The sequence below is a fragment of the Danio rerio genome, chromosome 8, assembly GCF_049306965.1.
Source record: "Danio rerio strain Tuebingen ecotype United States chromosome 8, GRCz12tu, whole genome shotgun sequence".
NCBI lineage: Eukaryota > Metazoa > Chordata > Actinopteri > Cypriniformes > Danionidae > Danio > Danio rerio.
Genome location: NC_133183.1, coordinates 48177240 through 48199582, shown reverse-complemented (window position 1 = coordinate 48199582; position 22343 = coordinate 48177240). Strand labels below are relative to the sequence as shown.

Below are 22343 nucleotides of genomic sequence, written 5' to 3'. Positions count from 1 at the left end.
AACCGCTCTCTATTTCAGTCTTGCGTTCTCAGTGAATCGTGGTGTGGGTGTAGATTAAGTACACTGCAGCCCAAAATGTTAAGGTAACTCAAACGATTTGAGGAAACCGATTGCAACAAGCCATTCAGGTTAAAAAAATCCTAATGAGTACCGTGAACTTAATCAATTTGAGCTACGAAGCAAATTGAGCACAGTAACTCAAACAAGTTAAATCCAATAAATGAAGAGAACTCAAACTGTTTGAGGAAATCGATTGCTACAAACATTTGAGTTAAAAAAATTACTGTATTTGAGTACTGTGAACTTACTCCAAAGTTGAAGTAACGAAGTATTTAATTAACTCATTACCTTCAACACTGAGTTCAAATCTCTTTTCAAATGAGTAGAATTAACTTTATAGAGTTAACTATACTCATTTCATTTAATAAAGTTGACTATTGGGTTTTTCAGAGTATTAACGTGTAACACTGGTGCTGGCAAAAATATGCCTTTTATATTTAAATTTAATTATTTTAGGAATTTATACATTTTTATTTTAGCTGGTTTTAAAAAGTAGCAAATAATCTTAAAGCAGTGCTTATGAACGATTTGTGAATTCAACCACTCTTCTGAGCATAGAAAATTAGTTATGTTGTTAATTTGAGGTTAGCATCTCAAAATGCAGTTTTCAGTAAGACTTTTGCTTGGGCACAGTACTAAACATAATTTCTACTGGTTTATGCTGACAATAGAGATGCTGCGATCACGACTTTTGCAGCGGATTCTAAGTACCAATTCCTTGTCTCAGCCGATTCCAAGTCTCGATCCTGATGCTTCAAGCTTTACATAACTTTGCTATTGCATAAGCACATTTTCCTCCATGTATGAGATCTGGCCTTACCTAAGAGAATAAATTAAGGATGTTGCATACATGAATGGTCAGAACATAGGTCTCAAACTCAATTCCTGGAGGGCCAAGCTCTGCACAGTTTTGCTGCAACCCTAAAGCTGCAATCACAACACTTTTCTGCCCTTAGACTTTCATTCATACATACACAAATGCGTCAGAGCGGAAACGCAAGCTTGTGTGACATGTTTTCGCAGTTTGCTGCGTTGGAAAGTTTAAGCTTGGTGAACTCTGACCTGCGAAATCACATTACATGATTGCGTGAGACCAATTGAAGATCAAAACATGACCACTCTGAACAGAAATTTATAACATGAACCAATCGCTCGCTTTTTTTAATGTCTAATCATCTTGTTTAATCCCGCCCTTTTTTGCAGCACCATACGACAGAATTTTGCACTCACAAACTCTAGTGTGACTGCAGCATAATCCAACATAGCCAGTCTAGTAGTACTGAAACATCCCTAGTTGACAATTAGGTTATTTTTGAAAGCAAACTAAAAAAGTAACCTTTTCAATTGGTTAGATATTTTTTGCGCTTGTATGGCAAGTGGCAAAACCTTTACAGTATTGTACCATTCAAATGACACTCACACAAAATGTAAAAAATAAATAAAAAAATCCTCCCAAACCTTTACAATTAAAACAACGGTCGGGTTAACACTTCATATTTGCAAAAAAAAAAAAAAAAACTGCAATATTTTCGAAATAATAATAAAAAAAAGTCCATTAAACACGATTATGTAATTTGCAAACACCAAGTGACCTATGAATGTGAAAAAATTTCTATTGTAGCTGTCAAACATTGCCTTTTGAATTGCCTAAAAAATCATGCCTTGAGTGAAAAAAAAAAAAAAAGTGTAATATATTGTGTGTAATATTTGCTAAATTTACTCATTTTTAATGCTTAAAAACAGCAATTTAAGTGCAATGGAAACCCAGCTAAAAATATTAAGTGGTCAGATCATTCGTTGAAAAATCAGACTTCAGACAGTTTATAATTTAACTAATAGATGTTTATTTATCAGTTTAAGCAGACAGTGTGATACAATGGTCCATGAATAAATGTAACTGTTTCCTTAAGGTGCCTCTCCGAGGTGTGGATAGCACAGAGGTAAGATCGACAAACTGGACAGGCGTCATGTAAACTGAAAGAACGTGAGGAGTGGTCCAGGCCAGCAGACTGAGGGCCTTGTGGTCCCTGTAGGGGGGATCTGGAGAGCTCCTGACACCCTTTACTCGTCATGGTGCTCGTAGCCGTCGGGCAGGGCGTTTACATGTGGGTTGTGGAAGAGCGTCTTGTTGCCATCACCCCATGGGAAACGCTGATGTTAGAGAGAGAGAGAGAGAGAGAGAGAGAGAGAGAGGGGGGGGGGGGGGAAATAGGGCACAGATGAGAAATGTCCTTGATTAACTAAAATTATAAGTGAAAAATGAAATGAACAAGAGTCTGTGTGACACTTTATGCATTTAGCAAATGTTTGGTTAATTGTAAAAAGACAATATTGCTATTAATATCAGGCATCCGATCAGCTTTCCACCAATATGACCTGAGAATAATATTTTGTCCTTTTTTTTTTAAACGGAGTGAAACTGCAGTGCACCACTTCATTAAAATTATTTTTTATTTTATAACTTAAAAAAAAAACAAAATACTGCAATACTATGAAAATGTAACACAATAATTAAGATTCATTAAACAAAACTAAAATCAGTATCAAGGAAAAATTAACAACAGTAAAATGACAAAACTATTATTTGTGTGTTTTATTTAGGTGTTTTAAAATGTTTAACAAATCAGAGAATATATTTTGGTGGAAAACACGGAAATTTCTCTTTTGACAAGAGATTTACTGTTATTACAACCCCTCATCATTGGGAAGATGTTTGATGCGTCTTCAAAAGCATATTATATCAGATTTAGACTTACAGCACTTAAAGTTGGATTTTGTGTGAATCAAAGTGCAAACAGTTGCTCTGACAAGCTGAAACCACTATCAAAAGCTCACGTTAAAATGTTTGTGCTGTGTAATAGAATACATATTTATGCAATTCCATTTCCAATAGTCTTTGGGTCTTGATAAGCCATATTACTGCATTACTGGAAAAAAACAACAACCTCATAGTGTAAACATAGTAAATGCACAGATTATTCATACTGATATTTATTTATTTATTAGATATTATTTGATTATTATTATTAATAATAATAATAATATTAATAATAAAATAATAGTAAAAAATAATTATAATTCTTTAAATGTATTTAATGTTAATTCATATTATTACTGTAACAATAACAACGGATTATAAACTAGAAACGTGTATTTAATAATAGACAACTAATGTAACATGTTTCTGTACAGTAATGAAAAGATAGTAGGCAAGCATTCAGTTTTTAAATGCACAATATTAGTGAAGTAAAACAAGCAACAAGATCTGCTCTGGGATGCTCATGACATTCGATCATGAGCTGCTTGTGCAGATTTATTTTCAAGCAATGTGGGTGTTTACACATCACATGAAGACTGAATAAATAAGTTTTCTATTGATGCATAATTCAGGATAAAACATGATTTGGCAGAGATTCTGATAAAAATAACTTCAAATCTGTCTAAATAAAGTGCTTAGCAATGCTCATTACTACTCAAAAGCATCTTTTTAATATATTGACAGTAGAAAATGTATATATTATCTCTATGGAACCCATTTAATATTCCAATATTCTAATTAGTTTTTTGCATCAATTAAAAATCTATGGTTGACACATTCGACTCTGGTATATTTTTGGCAATATCTAAAAAATACAATGTAAGATAAGACTTGTTTTAGTGGTGCAGAGTCATGCATTAAATGCTTTGAATCTGCATTAACTATTATACTATAACTATTAAATTATTAAAGAGTGGTCCAAAACCACTAAATACCTTTTTATAAGTGCCTTTCAAAGCACTCAAGGACATCTTACAATATGTCACTGGCACATGATAAAATACAAGACAGAAAAATAATAAACCCAACTTTTATTTTCCCAATTTTAATGTTAAGTATTCCCAATTTTGTCTATATAGAGATGCATGAGACTACATTGAACTAACACTCATTCCATTATAGACCTGGGCACCTAATTAAAGCTACGGTGGCCTTTATCCTTATTTTCTTGCAAGTGATTATGGCATTTCAAAATACTGGCTGCACTTTCAATTTGGAAAATTCTCATTCAAATGAGCTGAAATCACTTCAGATGACAAGACTCTGCTTAAAACTAACTATATGAACAACTAAAGGAATGTTTTTTTTTCATTATTTTCATATCTATATCCATCCATTATAGCCAAAGCTTTTCAGAGATCAATAGAGGTGTAAGTAACATATCACAAAATTCATAGTTTGGTTTGATACAACATGGTGTCAACTTGGAATGTTTTAGATACAGCAAATCAAAAAATCTTGCTCTTTAAATTTTTTGTTTATTATAACCAAGACCACAAAGCATTATCTTTTCTCTAATTTGGAGAGGAAGTAAAATCTCTCCGTGGCAGGGGTAGCCCTGTAAGTTAAGTGTGCCTGCCATTCTAGCAGTCAATGCTAGAGGCAGCTGCCTCTAAACTTGCCACTGCTAAGCGCGCCTGCCAAGGCACCCGCCACAAATACCTGCCACTGTTTTGTAAGCCTGCCACAGCACCCGCCATGGTTATGCGGGGCTGATACGGCACCCACTATGGTTATACAGATCTGCCACAGCACCCGCCACGGTTATGCGCAGCTGATAAGGCACCCACCACAGAAAACGGGTCTGCCACAGCACCTGCCACGGTTATGCGTGGCTGATACAGAATCCGCCAGTGTAATGTGTGCCTGCTACAGCACCCGCCTCTTTTAGGGCCTACTCACACTGCCATCCGTACCGTGCCCAGGCCCGTTTCCCGGATCGTTTGAGAAGTGTGAGTGCGCTGAATTGGACTCAAGCACAGTTCACTTGGCCGGCCCTGGCCCGGTTGGAAGAGGTGGGCCTGAGCGCGGTTCACTTGGGCTTTGGCGCGGTACGCTTGTGTGTGAGTGCAAAACGTGCCAAAGCCCGAAACTGAAAGCGAGACGTGACTGTTTCATATGGATTTATTAATCATTCTTACTGTTCAGTGAATGCAAACTGCCGTAGTTTATTAAAGACGTTTATTAAGGGTTCTTTGGCCCGGTTCGAGGCAACTGTACCTAGTGTGAGTACGGCCTTATACACAGCTACTACAGAAAACACGTAATGGTTAGTGGCTGCACAGCTATGCGTTTCTGAATTTATAGCTTACACCATGAGTGAAAGACATTTGTGCAACCAGGAAAAACTGGAATTATCAGGGAATTTTAATATCCTGATTTCAGGCCATGAAAAATCCTGTAAATAAGCCACTAAACTTAAAAAAAAAAAAATGAAAATATTTTGTTCATCCTTGTGTTGTGTTCAGCTCTGAATGATTTCTTGTGATAATTATTTTGGAGCACATGTTCTAAACATTTGTTTGTGTATATCATGTTTGAGGGCATCCACAATAAAAAAAGAGGTTTAGGCTTACAGCAAAATACCTTGAGGTAAGGGATAAGGTTTAAGGACAAATGTAGCCTAAAAAGACAATCCAGTGTTAATGATTTCAAAGCGCAAATGGACACATTTGTCTTGTGTAGTGGACTGTAGTCTGTGCAAACTTTCAAATCTGGCTATCATCGGTATGCCTAGCAAATCTGTGTTGGCAACAAATGCGTTACAAGGACAAAAGTCTTCATAACATTTCAAATTGTGGTTCGCCTTTGGAAAATTATTTGGCATATCGACTGTTCCAAGTCACCATTTTTCAGCTGCAGAGCATACATTTAGAGCGTGCTTTTTCGGCATTAAGTTGTTTTATGTCCAAGCGGTAGGGTGAGGGTGTGAGAAAATGATTTTTAATAAAACACAATCTGGACTTCAGCAAATTACCGTGGTGGGTTTCATAGGAGACCCGTTTAACCGTGTCAGTTTCATATCACATCTGTATTCAGTGCACACTTCAGGGCAAACTTTCTTCTGCAACAGAGCTAACCAACTGCTGTGCTGAGGCTGAGCGCTGGCAGCGTGTCTGTGATGTCACTTGCGTGATGACGTACATCACGCTCTTTCTGACGACTGAGCACTGACCATCACTCAGTGACAAATGATACAATGTAAAAGACCTTGTGATCATAATTATATATATATATATATATATATATATATATATATATATATATATATATATATATATATATATATATATATATATATATATATGTGTGTGTGTAAATTTATATCGAAAATATAAAACTTATATCACCATTATTGAAAAAAATTATATCGTATTGTCCAGCCCTAGGAGGACTATATTATAAAGGGACTCGATGTAAACATTTAATGAAAACACTGTTTTTTTTATGGAAAGCATGACAAGGTGCTTTTCAAGTGAAGCACGAACATGCATTTTGTTTCATTTTTTTAATGCACCGACGGTTTAAGAGTGAGCTAAATGCAGAAGTGCAGAAGCATTGTCAGGTGCTCATGGAAGAGCATTTTCACACACACCAAGCATGTTCTGGTGAATTCACCTTTATTATAATACCATTATAGCAACAAGCTCATCCAGCATATGCCTGACTGGAGCAGTGCATTTTTCTTTGACAGTTAAAATAGAAGACCACTTATTGACTGTCACATTATGTCATTTGGGCTGCTTTAAGCGTGCTGGCACTGAGAATATTACATTTTACACTTTCACAGGTTTAAAGCTTTTTGTTCAGTTTCTTCACTTAATTGTTCGCTTGTAATGCATACTGTACAGGCACAAAGCGAATATGACTCCCGTTACACCTGTTCACTGTTTTGTTCCTCTTAATCACTTCAGTAATGTACTATTCAACATGTCAATGTTGTTGTGGAAAGACTCATTGAGTATTTTTTAATAGGTCACTCTTAGTCTGCTCAAAGTTATTTGTTAACACCAAAATGTTTCCAAAAACGAAACTTAAGAAGAAAATTTATAGTACTCCTTTCTAAACATTATTTATCGTTTAAATTATTCGTAATTGGTAATAGGAAAGAGGTGATGTTATTGGGTAAAGTGTGTGTTTTACCTTGGAGCGGATGCGCAGGTGGCTGTAGGGTACGAACTCGGGCTGCTCATGGTGGTGCTGAGAGCGCAGATACATGTTCAACATGCACACAGCTACTCCAGGCAGAGCCACAACAAACGTCAGGATCTTCCAGGTCTTGGCTACATGACACACACATAACAAAGTCGTATTATAAATAAATGTGTATGGCACGTGTTAAATAATTCCTTAATAATGAAGTCAGTCGAACCGTCTAACTGGCTAACGTTAGTTAGTAGTTTAATGTTAACGTTAGCTCGCTTCGCTGTGTTTCTTATTATACTATTCATATGTAGAAAACTTATTTTATTATACAAAACACTTATTCATTGATATTTTGCAACAATGTCAGCGACAGGACAACACTAGACAGCCATTCGCGTCACATCCGCAAGGTCAAATGTAGAGTTGCGGCTATTTAAAATGGTTGATCTTCTTAGTACAGTGACTGTTTTAACCCTTTTAGCGTTGAAAACTCACCTGCATTTTCACCATGAGCTGCAGCCGAAAGCTGACGGCTTTGGGTCAGGGCAGCGGACTTGAAGAGCTTCTGGGACAAGCGTCCGATCGCAGCCATTTTTGCGGAGACTGGAGGCAGAGCGGCGGAGGAAGCTTTAAAGCGGTTTTGCTGTGGGAAATGGACGCGCCCGCCGCCTACCGGCGAGGTGGACCACCGACACGAGCTGTGAGTGACCCGTCTGGATTCTGAAGGCCTGCACATATACTCACACATGCTGTTGTCCACTTGCTTCTTCTCTACTTATTTCCTTGTATTTGGTCCAAGAGTTGTATTGGGCGCGTGAAGGTCGCAAGTGTGCATGACTGGAAGACCTCGATGATCACCAAAGTCCCCTAATCTTTAATCGCAAGAAGGAGGGAGGAGAAATGCATTAAATAAATAAAAAATAATCTGGGTTTGACAGACAGTTTCTCTGTATGACTAGTATGCCTATAATTTACAATGATATTTTGAAGAATTAAACCCTGTCACAATGACTTACATTGACCAGCCACTTATAAGGGACTCCTTACTTGTACCGGGTTGGACCCACTTTTGCCATTAGAACTGCATTAATCCTTCGTGGCATAGATTCAAGGTGATACTGTAAAATTCTTCCAGGATTTTGGTCCATATTGATAGCATTTCATGCAGTTGCTGCAGTTTTGTCGGCTGCACATCCATAATGCAAATCTCCATCACATCCCAAAAGGGCTCTACTGGATTGTGGTGTGGAGGCCATTTGAGTACAGTGAACTCATTGTCATGTTCAAGAAACCAGTCCTAGATGATTCGCGCTTTATGACATGGCGCGTTATCCTGCTGGAAGGAGCCATAAGAAGATGGGTACACTGTGGTCACAAAGGGATGGACATGGTCAGCAACAATATGGTCAGAAGATGCTCTTCTGCATACCTCAGTTGTAACGAGTGGTTATTCGACTTACTTTTGCCTTTATCTCAGCTCGAACCAGTCTTACCTTTCTGCCCTGACCTTTGGCATCAACAAGGCATTTGCGTCCACAGAACTCACTAATATTTTCTCTTTTTCAGACAATTCTCTGTAAACCCTAGAGCAGCAGTTTCTGAAATACTCAGACCAGCCTGTCTGGCACCAACAACCATACCACGTTTACTTAAATCACCTTTCTTCCCCATTCTGATGCCGAGCTTGAACTGCAGCAGATCGTCTTGACCATGTCTACATGATTAAATGCATTGGGTTTGCTCCTATGTGATTGCCAAATTAGAAATTTGCATTAACAAGCAGTTGGACAGGTGTTCCCAATAAAGTGGACATTGAGTGTATAACAGTATATATATATATATATATATATAATCTTTAAAAAAAAAAAAAAAAAAAAAAAAAAAAAAAAATATATATATATATATATATATATATATATATATATATATATATATATATATATATATATATATATATATATATATTTTTTTTTTTTTAGGTTAATGTCCTCGAGGTAATTATGGAAGTAACCCTTGCAAAATTATAAATGAAAGTTTCTGACTTTTATTTTTGTTTTAACATCATCTGACTTTGTATTTTAGGAAATGGTGTTTCAACAAAAGTATCTTGGATGTGCACTTACACAGTGCATGAAAAGTGAAAGAATAAATGTAGGACACCACTACAGAATGACCATGCACTCCGTAGTGTATTGAGTAACTTCAGACAAAGGAAGAGAGCTGCAACTTGTACAATCTGACTGCAAAATATTTTGTTTTATATAGTCATTAATCATGTTGCCATAGAAAAGCAGATTTCTAAAAAAACAGAACATTATGTATGTTGAAATTACTGTATTTCTGATATTGCATGTACTCAGAGGAGTTACAGCAGACGGCACAATCAACCAAATGTTCATTTTTAGATTAACTATCCCTTTAAGAAGAGGGTCTTTGAATCACCAAACAGGTGTGTGCACAGTATGTATCACAGTGACTATAGTACATTATTGTGATATACTAATAATTGTTTATTAGATTTGAGTATTCATCATTAGGTAATCAAAAGAGATATAGTATTAAACAGATAGTTTTAATTTATTTGTCTTTATTTATTTGATACTTATTTACTATATACTAATACTCATTAATTAGGCAGTTGTGCCAAATAAGTAGATTCTAGTACTTACTGGTTAGCTAGTACCTTTTAAACAGATACTTGATGTTATTACATGTTTATTAAACACTAGTATGTTTTAAAAATGTCACTAGTAATGTTTCTAAATATGCCCAACCATTTTTTTATGTCTAGTCATAACAGCAAAAGTAAAGTTTGGTTAAAAATCTTGCTAATAAAAAAACCCATTTTACTGGTGTCATATGAATTAAGAATAACTAATCAACCAGAAAATTACTAATTTGTAATGAATAGGCCAATGAATGGCGCGGTGGTAGCACAATTGCACAATTGCTTCACAGTAAGAAGTTCCCCATGTCCAAAGACACTCATAGACTCATAGGTGAATTGGGTAAGCTAAATTGTCCATAGTGTATGTGTGTGAATGAGTGTGCATGGATGTTTCCCAGTGATGGGTTGCAGCTGGAAGGGCATCTGCTGTGTAAAACAAATAAGTTGGCAGGTTTATTCCGCTGTGGTGATTCCAGTTTAATAAAGGTACTAAGCTGAAAGGAAAATTAATGGATGAATTACATTACACCACATCAAAATGCTGCGGCACAAGATTTCATTGTTGTTAGATATTTAACAATGCAATAACAATGTCACAACAGCAGCTTTCATTCACACTGCATTTTAGGTTTTATAGGGCTTATGGTGTTCCATTTAAACCCATTTTGAATGTTCTGCCAGCCAATATTGGGCACATGTGTAATCTAATCAATGCCATACATCCATTTCAAGTTAACAAAATGAATGAAACCAAGCTTCAATAGTATCTGGCTGCAAAACTGCACATGCAGGCTGAGACATGCAGTGTCAGACACATGCAATAATTATAGTTAGTGATGTCATTGTGAGGGGGTGGGGTTAGGGGCGGGTTAGGTGTGTGCATTAACAATCTGTAAGCAATCTCAGCTTACATGTGCAACTTTTTTGCAGCCAAAACCTTCTCGCTAGTAAGGGAAGGGCATAAAAAATATATTGGAACACAGTATATGTTTAATACTTCTTCAGAGCAGTATTCAAGATGCATCATGCATCTTTTTATGTGTTTTACATGGTATTTCATCGTGAAGTAGTTTTGATGTTGTAAAAATTATGGATTGCATATGTAAAAATTTTTTATTTTGCATTGTATTACTAAGCATGTTTTATGCTATATTATGTGCAAATTTACTTGCATAAGTATAGGTAACTGTTTTCTTGAATCATTGAAATGTCCCTGTTTACCAGAGATTAAATTAGGACTTATTGTCAGGAGTCTGCAACTTCGGCCTTGTCAATTCATGTTTTGGTGGCAGAGTCCAGACACTAGTCCTGTCTTGTCTTTTATATTGTGCTCGGCATGAGTTTTCTCTGGTCAAGCACTTTTATGCTGTTCTTCTCTGTCTTTGTCTTTTGTATGAGTACCATCCTGATGCGGACGTGTGGGGTCCGGGTGTGTAGAATGCGCACTCTCGTCCTGGTGTGTGTTTTGTTCGCGGCATGTATGGCATTATTTCACTGACAAATGTCGTGAATGCAGTATTACAAGTCAAGAGTGCATTCATGTAATACGAGCGAGCTAAACTCTTTGCTCGCGGGCCCATTTCCTCTGTTCATGGACAAAACTGCTCGCTCTCAAATATACGCTGCTCGTGCGCAAAACTTCTCATGCACACTCAAGTATACACTGCTTGTGCACAAAACTTCTTGCGCACACTCAAAACACTGGCTGCTCAAGTACATATGATCTGCTCTCCCTCAGTCAGATGATATGGATTCACAATTTGTGTAGTATTAAGAATAGTGAACTGATAAAATGAAATACAAAGTGTAGCTTTACTACAGTAAAGTATGGTTAATTGCAAAATATTCATTCATTTTCTTTTTGGCTTAGTCCCTTTATTAATCTGAGGTCGCCACAGCGGAATGAACCATAATTAACTTATCCAGCATATGTTTTACGCAGCGGATGCCATTCCAGCTGCAACCCAACACTGGGAAACACCCACACAATTCTGCACACACATACACTTTGGCCAATTTAGCTTACCCAATTCACCTATACCGCATGTCTTTGCACTTGTGGGGTAAACCAGAGCACTCGGAGGAAACCCACGCGAACACGGGGAGAACATGCAAACTCTGCACAGAATGCCAACTGACCCAGCTGGGGCTCGAACCATCTACGCACTGCGCCACCGTGCTGCCCAATTGTAGTATAATATACCCTATATTGTAAAAAACTACAGTTTTTTCTCATTTGTTTATATTACAGTTATTGCGATAGTTTTACCACAACAGGTGAATTGAAGTTCTTTACAATAGTACTGTTCAAAACACTGCACATGCCAATAGACGTGATCAGAGGCACTGTGGAACAGCTTTTCCTCAAAATGAAAAAGATGACAAGGAAAATGCCCTCCAAAATCACATCAACAATGTGAAAGACAGCAGAGACTAGTTCACTGGTTCATTAGATTTAAAATTTTATATGTAGATCTATTTGTTTTAGAATTTTAGTTATTGTTAATAAATAGTGACACGATTAAAAACAGGGAAAAATGTTTTTTAAATAAAACATGAAAGGAAGAAGTAACACAAGACACAAATTGTGAGTGTGCATATCATCTCACTGAGCGAGCAGTGTACTGAGAACATGCAAGAAAATTTGTGCGTGAGCAGCGCATATTTGGGACCTCGCAAGAAAATCTGTGTAGAGCACATGGCTCTATGTCTACATCTTGGCTTTAGTGTTATGTTTCATGTGAACACGCAGGTAATGAGCTCTCTCATTGGCTGCATGTTTCAGTCCCACCCTCCTTGTTAACCTATAGTTTATTATGTTCACCTGTTTGCCAGTTATTTCTCCTTTATAGTCTCCTCATGTCTGCTGTCCTGTGCCAGTTCGTTGTTGTTCATATAACATTTCCAGTCTTTCCTTGTTGTGTCTCGCCCTTTCCAGCCCTGATCCCTGCCTAGTCAAGTTTGTTTGTTTATTTATGTGTGTTTTAGTTATGTTTTCCTCCTTGGGGTAGTTTTTGTTGCTTTTTGTTTTATTTTATAATTATAAACCCATTTTTAGTCTGCATTTTAGTCCTTGCTCCTTTCATCACCCACTGATCGTGACAAATCCATATTTTATAAAATGCTGTAAAATTCTTGCTGCCTTAATTTTTGTTGAATCAAATGAACTTTTCTAGTCATCTCAACTTACATTGACCAAACTGACCAAAAATATTAAGTTAAACTTTGTATAACTTTAAAAAAGTGTAGTTGAAACCTTCTTAAAAGTATTTTAAAGCAACATAAAAATTGACTTTTTGTCCTTACATTTTTTTCAGTAGTATTGCTGCAATTAGCTGTACTTAAATAGCAGTCCCTTAATGAGTAGTATGGTTGATTAAATGTGATAACAACATTGAACATGACAGGTAATTTTAGGTTTAAACTGACAGATTGAACTTCAAAAGGCCAGTGGGTATGCAAAGAGCTCATGTGCAGTTGTTTTTCTAACTTCCACTTAGATATTTATATTTTATAACTACTTTGTCATGCTTTTCTGGCAGCTGCAATGTTCTTGGCAGAAAACCCAGAGCTTTGGTTTGGCTGGGTGGAGGAGACCAGCCCCTCTGGCGTCATCCAGCCATTCCTCACAAGTCTTCACTTTCCATGCTATGCCATGGAAAACGTAAGGAAACAAGCTCATCAGTAAGTTGAAGTTTTCTTAAAAGACTATTTGTGCTTTGTTGATTAGATTACTCTAAATGAGTATGTTGATGCTCATTGTTTTTAGGAGATGTGTTGTCTCAGTGAATGTTTTAAAGAGGTGTTTTCTTTTACATTTGCAGATGAACACTTGATTTATATTGTACCGCCACGAATCAGGCTTATAGGCTGACCTCAAGGAATGCAGACCGACAAACTCGCAGAAGATGTGGAGGGAAATCCTGACAGGGTGGATCCCTACCACCAGCAAGGCAAGTAATGTAGTCTCACTCACGCTTATTATAGCTGAGACAGTGGCTGTATGGGTGTTGGCTTGCTCATACGGTGGGTAAAAGTTAGATGTACTGGTATCTATGAAAGGAAAAAGACATGTTATGCCATCATAGGCATTTGCAGTTATTGCACTGTAAAAAGTATGTATTCATTTACAGATTTCGAATTTCGTAAATTACATTTTTTCTGTATATTTATGGCTGTTAATTGCATTACGGGACCTTATCTCTGCTCTGTTGACTCTTGATGTTAAAAATTCAATTGTGTCGTTTAACAAAGTGGCTTTTATTGACATTGCAGTAGTTTGAAACATTATATTGTATAAAAAATATCATATAGAGAATTATGTAAAAAAACTGAAAAATTACTGCCAGTTTAGTTTTTGTATTGTTTGTAGTGTAATTTACAAATCAAATTTAGCCAATATATAACTTCAGACTATTGAAAAGTCTCAACATCAAAAGTTGTTGGAGGGAAGATCAAGGACCATAAGAAGCTTAAATAAACAGACAAACAAATAAAACATAAATCACGGAATAGACTAATGTTAATTCATGGCTTTATTAGTGTATATGATGCGTAAATAAAATGTCAGCTACACAGATTTAAAGTAAGGTATTGTGAAATCTGGACCTATTTATTATTATTATTATTATTATTATTATTATTATTATTATTATTATTATTATTATTATTATTATTATTATTATTATTATTATTATCATCATTATTATTTATTATATTCTGCAAGTAATATATAAAAAGCTCTACTGTGCATGAAGAACATGTCTCTTTTGTGAAATTACTTTGAACTGAGTAAAAATTAAGACAAAATTGCAGTTTGTAAACACTTTTTAAAATTTGGCTAAAACTTTTGGTTACATTTTAAGTACCAACTCATTACCTGCCTATTATTAAAGGGTCACGAAACACCAACACACATTTTTTGAGCTGTTGACAGTCATATATGTGTCCCATGCTGCTAAAAACCCTATTAGGACACATTTCACTGATAGTTTATTTGCACTCATAAAGTTCATAATCTGCATGATCTTATTCTACAATTTTTTCCTACTGAAATGTCTAAACCCAGTGGTGCTCAACCCTGCTAAAAATGTACTTTAAGATAAAGAGTGACCGTCTGATTACAAAAAGTAGTATATGTTTATGGTTTTTATAATTCAATTAATGTTAATATTTTATCTTTATTGAGTTAAAGGAATGGTTCACTCAAAATATTTAAAACTTTGAGTTTTTTTATTTGATTAAAAACAAAAAAAGATATTTTGAAGAATGCTGAAAACGTAACCACTGATGTTAGTGGTTACGTTTTCAGCAGTAGCAAAAGTAGCAAAAACAAAGACTATGGAAAGTTACTGGTTTTCATCCTTCTTCAAAATGTCTTTCTGAGTTGTTTAAACAGGTTTGGAATGATTGGCGAGTGATTATATGATAACATTTTCAGTTTTAGTTGAACTGTCCCTTTAAAAACATTAATTTGAGGACTAAGACCAGTTACTCTGAAGTGGCTGGGACTCGAACCAGCGTTCTTCTTGCAGTGCGGTGTCAGTGATACCCACTGAGCTTCTGTTGTGTTCCTGCTTTATTTGCATTTATTTCAATAATTGTAGAATAGTTGTTTTAAAAGAAGGTCAAAGTCAGCATCGATTATAGCTGATTTCACTCTGAATAATTTCACCTGACAAATTTAGTATCCAACTCAGGCTCATTGGAGATATGTGCCCAGGGCTACATTTTTAGGAACCATGAAATATGTGCCCAGTGCTACGATTGCTTGCATTTTTTTTTTTTTTTTTACAAATCCTCTAGAGGCAGCTGTGTGCATGTTTGACAACCTCCAATATGCCCCATTCACACTACAAGCATCACATAGCGACAAAGCAACAAGTGACTCGTTTCAACGGAGAACGAGCAACTTCCAGCAACCTCTGGCTACGTGAGCAACAGCAACTGTTGGCGACTGGATCTGTTCATGTCAAGTGATGCAGCAAAGTGTCGAGTGAAGGACAAAGAGAATCCTTCAACTGCAAGCGACAGCCAATAGGATGTTTAGTACAGTTCATATGATCCTCTCAGCTCCTGCTGCAGCCAGTTGTATTCTCTGTGCTGTAGACCTAAACAGACCGGTGTCTGCAGCAGATCAATAGCCGCAATGACAGAGAACACACTTTTTTTTTGGTTCATCTTTGTAATTAAGCAGTTTATGTACTGATTCCATTAATATTTTGTGCTTTTCCAGAACAGTGTTCACTTTCGTGAAACGTAAATGCATTTTCTCTTGGTGAATATCATCATAAATGTTTCCTAAACAACCCCAAAATGGAACGCACAGTAACGGCTTCAATCACCAGACGGAGCAACACAAAGCTACAAAGTTGCTGCTTATGTGAATAAGACATTACTTGGCCATGTTTTCTCATACCAAATTTTCTTGTGCTTTCTTGTACTTTTCATAAATCAACCAGTTGTCGCGCATAATATCCTGTATGTTTTATCCTTTTCAAAAGCAAAGTACTAGAGAAATGCACATCGTGGCCATTTGCATTTACCACGATTTTACACTCCTTTTTTTTACACCTGGTTTCTGGAACTGTCCTTCGGCAGACTCCAAACCCGATCCGCTCTGCATCCCAAGTCCGCCCATACAGAAGTAAGAGGTCAGAAAAAGAACAGGGGGCGAAAAGGTATCAGAGTTGTCTGCGTCGGTATACTGCCCAGCATTCGTTTCACACACAAAATTCAGCCAGACATAAACATATTCTGTGGTTTCAAAAATTGTATCCCTGGGCACATGTTGCCAATTTCTTTTTAAATTGTTGACATTTAGCAAATCTATTTAATGAGATTTCCTTGATTTCTTTTTTCAGGCAAAGTGGCTTGTGCCATGTTCACAGTTCTCCTCCTCTTTTCATTCTTGGTAATAGGAATCGTAACGGGTTTCAACTGTAAGTTTCATTTAAAATATTATTAAAGGGACACCAAAAAAGTTCTGTCATTATTTACAAACCCTTTACTTGTTGCAAACCTCTTTGAGTTTCTTTCATCTGTTGAACGCAAAAACAGATGTTTTGAAGAAAGCTAGAAAGCTGTACCCATTGACTTTCATAGTACAGTACATATTTCCTACTATCTATGGTTTTCAGCATTCTTCAAAATATTTTCTCAAGTGATAAACAACAACAACAAAAAAAATCCATAAAGGTTTGGAACCATTTAGGGGTCAGTAAATTGTGTTTTTATTTGGGGGGTGAACTATCCCTGTAATTGTCTCTCAACAAATTGGTATGGGTTAATGGATGTGAAACTTTTTTTTTATATACTTCACCACCCATCAGTCAAGAAGAGTCCACAAGAGGATCAGAACAGAGGTCTTCTTTCTGATGACATCACGCCAATCCCGTTCCAGTATAAAAGTGATAAAGGTACAAAGTGTTAGTTTTATATTCATTTATAGAAATTGAACGCAATGGCGATTCAACTAAGATATGAAAGGATTTTAGTGAAATGATGAACCTTATATTAATATTAAAATTGTTTTATATTATAACCAAGATTTTGTCTGGGTCAGACTAAATTTAAAAGTGATTTAGTGAGTAAAGTATAATGTTTACAACAGATTATCAAATTATTTGTGACAATGTTCCATTGTCTATGAGCATAACAGTTATATTTATTTGGAAATGAAACACTTATCTTGACCTGTACCTATTGAGATATATAAAACATATTAAAGCTTTTTGTTGACAAATAGTTAAAACGTATAGTAGTTTGAAGGAAAGTGACAAAGATTTAAATCCTTATAAAGTATAAAGATTTCAAAATGCATAGTTAATTAGTATGTTGGGCTTTACTTTGATCCTTAAAGGGATCCCACAAAACACAATTGTGTTCAAATGACCTTTTTTAGATGTTTCTTTTGGATAATTAGATGTTGAAATTGCATCCTCTAAAGGTACAGAATGAACGTTTTTATGACTTACTTTTTGAACTTAGACACAGCCTTGAAATTGACTAAATTTAAATGAAATGAACTAAAGTCTCTCAAAATCTCAGCAGAGGCTCAATAAACTCCTTTACAAACAGCATCAGCAGCTTCACTTATAATTAATCTTTTTGGCTGTCAGTTGTCTACCCAATCAGAATCAGAATCAGAAAGAGCTTTATTGTTCACACATACGAGGAATTTGTTTTTGTGACAGAGCTTCTACAGTGCAACAGAATTACAGAGACAGGACAAAAAAACGATAATAAATATACTTTAAATAAAAAAGAAGTGAGTATCCAAATATACAAATGAACAAGCGTTCTTGTTCCAAGTGCACAGTTCCAATTATTGAGAACATAAAGTTTCAGATGTTTTCTTAAAAACAAATGACCACGACAGTGAAAAGTGTTTGCTTTACTTTGAGTGTTTCATGTTAACTTCTCTTTGTTTGTTAAAGCAATGTGTTATGTCAAAACATTCTGCGGGACAACATTTTCTTTTAAAAGATTGATTCACTGGTTTGTCAGTGATTTTTATCATGTACAAAAATGATAACATGGTGTTGATTTTACTGAGCTGTTAATAGAAATTATGTGGTTCTGCAAATTGAAAGACAGCAGTGCATTGGTCAGGTTTTAAAAACACCTTGAACATCTGAGTAACTGAATTAAAAAAAGAGAGACATCAAGAATCATCATATACTTCTAAATCATGGTGACATGCACATTTCATGCTGCAGTGCATGCTGGGAGAATCATACAAAATTTATCTATGGACATGTTTCATCATCTTTGAGATGCATATGCTGATTCCTGATATGTGAGTATTTTAGTGCCTCAGATATCCACTGTGCTTTTAAAACCAGATCAATGCACTGCTGGCTCTGATTGTGTTATCAGTGAAATTAACAGCACTGTGCCATTGTTATACAACATTAAAAGTCACTGACTAAATGAGATTAGCAAATCAAATTTTTAAATAACCCAGCAGTATTAACAAACTGCTTCTAGGTTTTCTTGCCATAGCAACAATCACACGATTTAGCTATCCTTAAAACAATGACCCCAAGTTAAGGACCCATGCTTCACTGCAAAGGTGATTCTGAAAACTTACTGTCAATAAAACAAGTAAAGAATTTCATTCTTAATAAATGTGATGAAGGGCTTTTCAAGACATCTGACAGTAATAATACAAGCAGATTAGTAGTAAGTGAAGCTACTAATGCTATTTGCAAAGATTATTGATCCTCTGCTGAGATTTTAAAAGATATAGGGCTCTATTTTGACGGTCCATGCGCAAAACGCAAACGCTGTCAGGGCGTGTCTGAATCCATATTTGCAAATTTAAGGACGGGAAAATCCACTTTGCGCCATGGCGCATGGTCTAAAAGGGTTGAGTTTATTTTCTTTATGAGTTAGAGGTGTGTTTTGAGAATAAACCAATGAGAGTCTCATCTCCCATTACCTTTAAGAGCCAGCTGTGTCATGTCATAAGCGCATTTGCTATTTGCAGAACGTAAAGTAAGTTCACTTTCGCTTTTGCTCTCGTGGATAGGAAAACCTTTACGCACAGACATCAATTAGCCTATAAATATTTAATTTCGTTTGTTAAGTGCAAAGATTTGTTTCAAAACTATTTCTAAATTCAGTTCTAATTTCCAGCAAACAAATAAATAAACAATATTAATATTAAGTATAGTGAAAATACTGAGTTATTTCCAAATACACATGCTATGCCCCATATGGTCTAAAACCTGACAGGTGGACAAATCTAAGCTTGTTTTTAATAAAAAAAATATAAATATGGATATAATAAGTAATACTGCTAATAATAATAACATTATACTAAGGCAAATTGAATGAACTGAAAAAGCCTCCCGAGATGAAGAAAGTATAAAGGCAGTGGTTTTTAAATTCATGTAGGCTAGAAATTAATATGTTTTGTAGTATTTAAATCATTTATATTTATATCCTATATATATCCTTTATATATATATATATATATATATATATATATATATATATATATATATATATATATATATATATATATATATATATATATATATATATCCTTAATATATTATATCTTTTTCATATGTAAAGATATTTGCGTATTGCTCTACATCTTGTGTGTAGTGTGTAAGCCAGGCGCACTTTGCGCCAGATAATAGACCGACTTTGTTCTGGTCTAAAGACCAGACTATTTACAGTTTCTCAAAATAGCAACACGCCAAAACACGCCTGCTTTTTTAGACCAGAATGCCTGTGGGTGCACATATGCATTTGCTATTTAAATAGTAGCAAATGCATTTGCTATTTAAATAGTGTGGCACAATGCCTCAAAATGACCCTTGCACCGAGGTGAAAGTAGCAAATAGCAATTGCGTTGCGGCCTGCGCCACATTGCGCCGGGTGGATGATAGGGCCCTTAATGTTTTAGTTGATTTAATTCGTGTCTAATCCAAAAAGGACATCGTAAAACTTTCATTCTTCACGCATTAAAGGATGCCATTTCAATGTCTAATTGTCCAAAAGAAACATCTCAAAGATATAATTTGAACACAGTTGTGTTTAGTGGGATATATGCCCCCTTAAATGAAAAATCTGTCTTCATTTACTCACCCTTCACTTGTTCCAAACCAGTTTTTTGGAAATCTGTGATCATTGACTTCCATAGTATTTGTTTTTCAATACTCTGTGATTACAGGTTTTCAACAAGTCGGGGTGAGTAAATGATGACAGAGTTTTAATAATTGGGTGAACTATCCTTTTAAATGTATTCTTTTTGTGTCATCCAATGGTTCCTGCTATGAATATGCCTGACAAGATTTATGTAAACATATCGAATGAGGGTTTTTAGTGGATATTTCTGTGAATTACGTTTGACTTTGAGACCTTAACCGAGCATTCACATGGGGCTTCAGCATCAACACTTTGACAGAGGGCTTGTCCGAAGTTGGTGCTGACGCGATTGTCATAGCAGCATCAGCCAATAAAATTAGTCCGCAATCGGCTACTGTCTGAGCTGGGGTATTTGCATGAAACGTTCTAATTGGCTGACGGTTTTGTTGGCGCTTGAAAAGTTGAGAATTTCCCAACTTCTGTAGTGAGCAACGCCACTGAAGCGGCGCAGACGGATCCACAATGCAGTTCGGCAATGGCTGACGTCACTCATATGAAGTGAATAGGAAGCGTTGACGCTGACGCCCCGTGTGAATGGGGCAGGAGTTGCTGTCTTTGCTTACAAGCATGTGAGCCTGATAAAGGTCTTTGACCTGAAATGTTGCCAGTTTAAATGTTTTACGAATGAAATATTCACAGTGTGGTGCAGATATTTTGGTCTGTTTTTTGATAAATGTTTTTGATCGTCTTTTTAAATATTATGAAAAATGTATGACAGAAATAATTTTGGGTTGAGAAATACAAATGAAAGAGGACACATCCTAATGTAAACTTGATAGTCCGTTTTCATTTCGACTGAGGCACATTTAAGGTTGATTATAAAAAGCTGTGTCAATAGTGCTGTGTTTTGTTCTGTTAAATACAGGTCTCTGCTCAGATGGTTGGCTTTTATATAAGAACACCTGTTATTTGTTAGAGAATGTTTATGGGACATGGAAATCCTCAAAGTCTTTATGCCTTAGCCGTGGGGCACATCTGATGGTTGTGGACAGCGAGGAGGAGCTGGTAAGAACAAATAATTTTAGGAAAAATACACTTAAAGTGACGGGACAGCTCTGCATAACGTTATGAAGCATGTTTTTTTTCAAATAATTGCTGTTTTTTTAACTGTTCTTTCAAGAATTCAGCACATTTTAAACTATAAACTAAAACAGAAAACAGTTATTTTAGATACTTTTTCTAAAGAGTTTTTGTCGATTGTATAATATTACTGTATTTACTTCAATCAAATACATAACCACAGCTGTAAAATATAACCAAATAACCAGCTGTAGTATTAAAGCACATTTGTACCTCTTTGTTTTAGGAGTTTATTTCAAGAGTTGTTCAGAAATGGACTGACTACTGGATAGGTCTCAAGAGGGACAAAATGGGCAAATGGTTCTGGGTTAATGGAGATGATTATCATTCAAATCTACAGTAAGACATCATTGCCTTCTATAAATGTATTTCTACAGCAGTTCTGTCTGGTTCTTGAATCTGATTGGCTGAGAGCTGTGCATACTGCACTCCACCCACATACAGCGACAAGCAGAGGACACTACAGTTTGACAAATATTGCTGCTGTTGAACAACATAATGAACTTTTGAGGCTTTTTTAGTCAAGTATGTCGTTGTTTAGATTGCAACTATGCAATTTATTTATATTGACAGTGCCTATTTTAAAATATTTATAATTTTGAAGAGACAGCACGCCATCGGCCAATAACCTGTGATGAGATGGTTGGCATTGTTCATTTACAAGATAGTGACAGAGACCACATAATAAGCTCTTAGAGGATAAAAACAGCGTAAATTCTAACTACAGCTGATCAATGCATGATTAAAGAGGTAAATGACGTTCTAAATTGATCTCTCTCTTTTGTCTGTTGTAGTTCTATATTTATACCATAGTAATTGCAGTGTGTTGGATGGGAAATGAGACTCACATTCTAGGAATGTATGTATTTTATGTTGGCCACTCTTTGTATAACCCTGAATTACTTT

General features: G+C 35.8%; 2 protein-coding genes across 6 annotated transcripts in view; one reads left to right on the top strand and one right to left on the bottom strand.

Moving 5' to 3' along the window:
• Positions 1-37: 37 nt before the first annotated feature.
• Positions 38-22343, top strand: part of si:ch211-170d8.8 — a 25244-nt gene continuing 2938 nt past the window's right edge. Inside the window, exons 1-7 of one of the 4 annotated variants that reach the window (XM_073910983.1) lie at positions 38-83; positions 13235-13376; positions 13517-13645; positions 16556-16633; positions 17024-17110; positions 21223-21362; positions 21664-21776. In XM_073910983.1, coding sequence (XP_073767084.1) covers positions 13576-13645; positions 16556-16633; positions 17024-17110; positions 21223-21362; positions 21664-21776 — 488 coding nt within the window. In that variant the 5' untranslated portion in view covers positions 38-83; positions 13235-13376; positions 13517-13575. Of the gene's footprint in view, positions 84-7504; positions 7725-10248; positions 11149-13234; positions 13377-13516; positions 13646-16555; positions 16634-17023; positions 17111-21222; positions 21363-21663; positions 21777-22343 lie in introns of those variants that run through there. The other 3 variants (XM_005167387.6, XM_073910984.1, XM_068223181.2) reach the window with 3 other exon arrangements.
• Positions 1881-8257, bottom strand: cox6a1 (cytochrome c oxidase subunit 6A1). Of its 2 annotated transcripts, XM_073909166.1 has the most exons (4): positions 8041-8257; positions 7520-7896; positions 7022-7161; positions 1881-2211 (listed from the first exon to the last, which is right to left on the bottom strand). In XM_073909166.1, the coding sequence occupies exons 2-4, from the start codon at positions 7770-7772 to the stop codon at positions 2122-2124; spliced, it is 483 nt and encodes a 160-aa protein (XP_073765267.1). In that variant the 5' UTR covers positions 7773-7896; positions 8041-8257; the 3' UTR covers positions 1881-2121.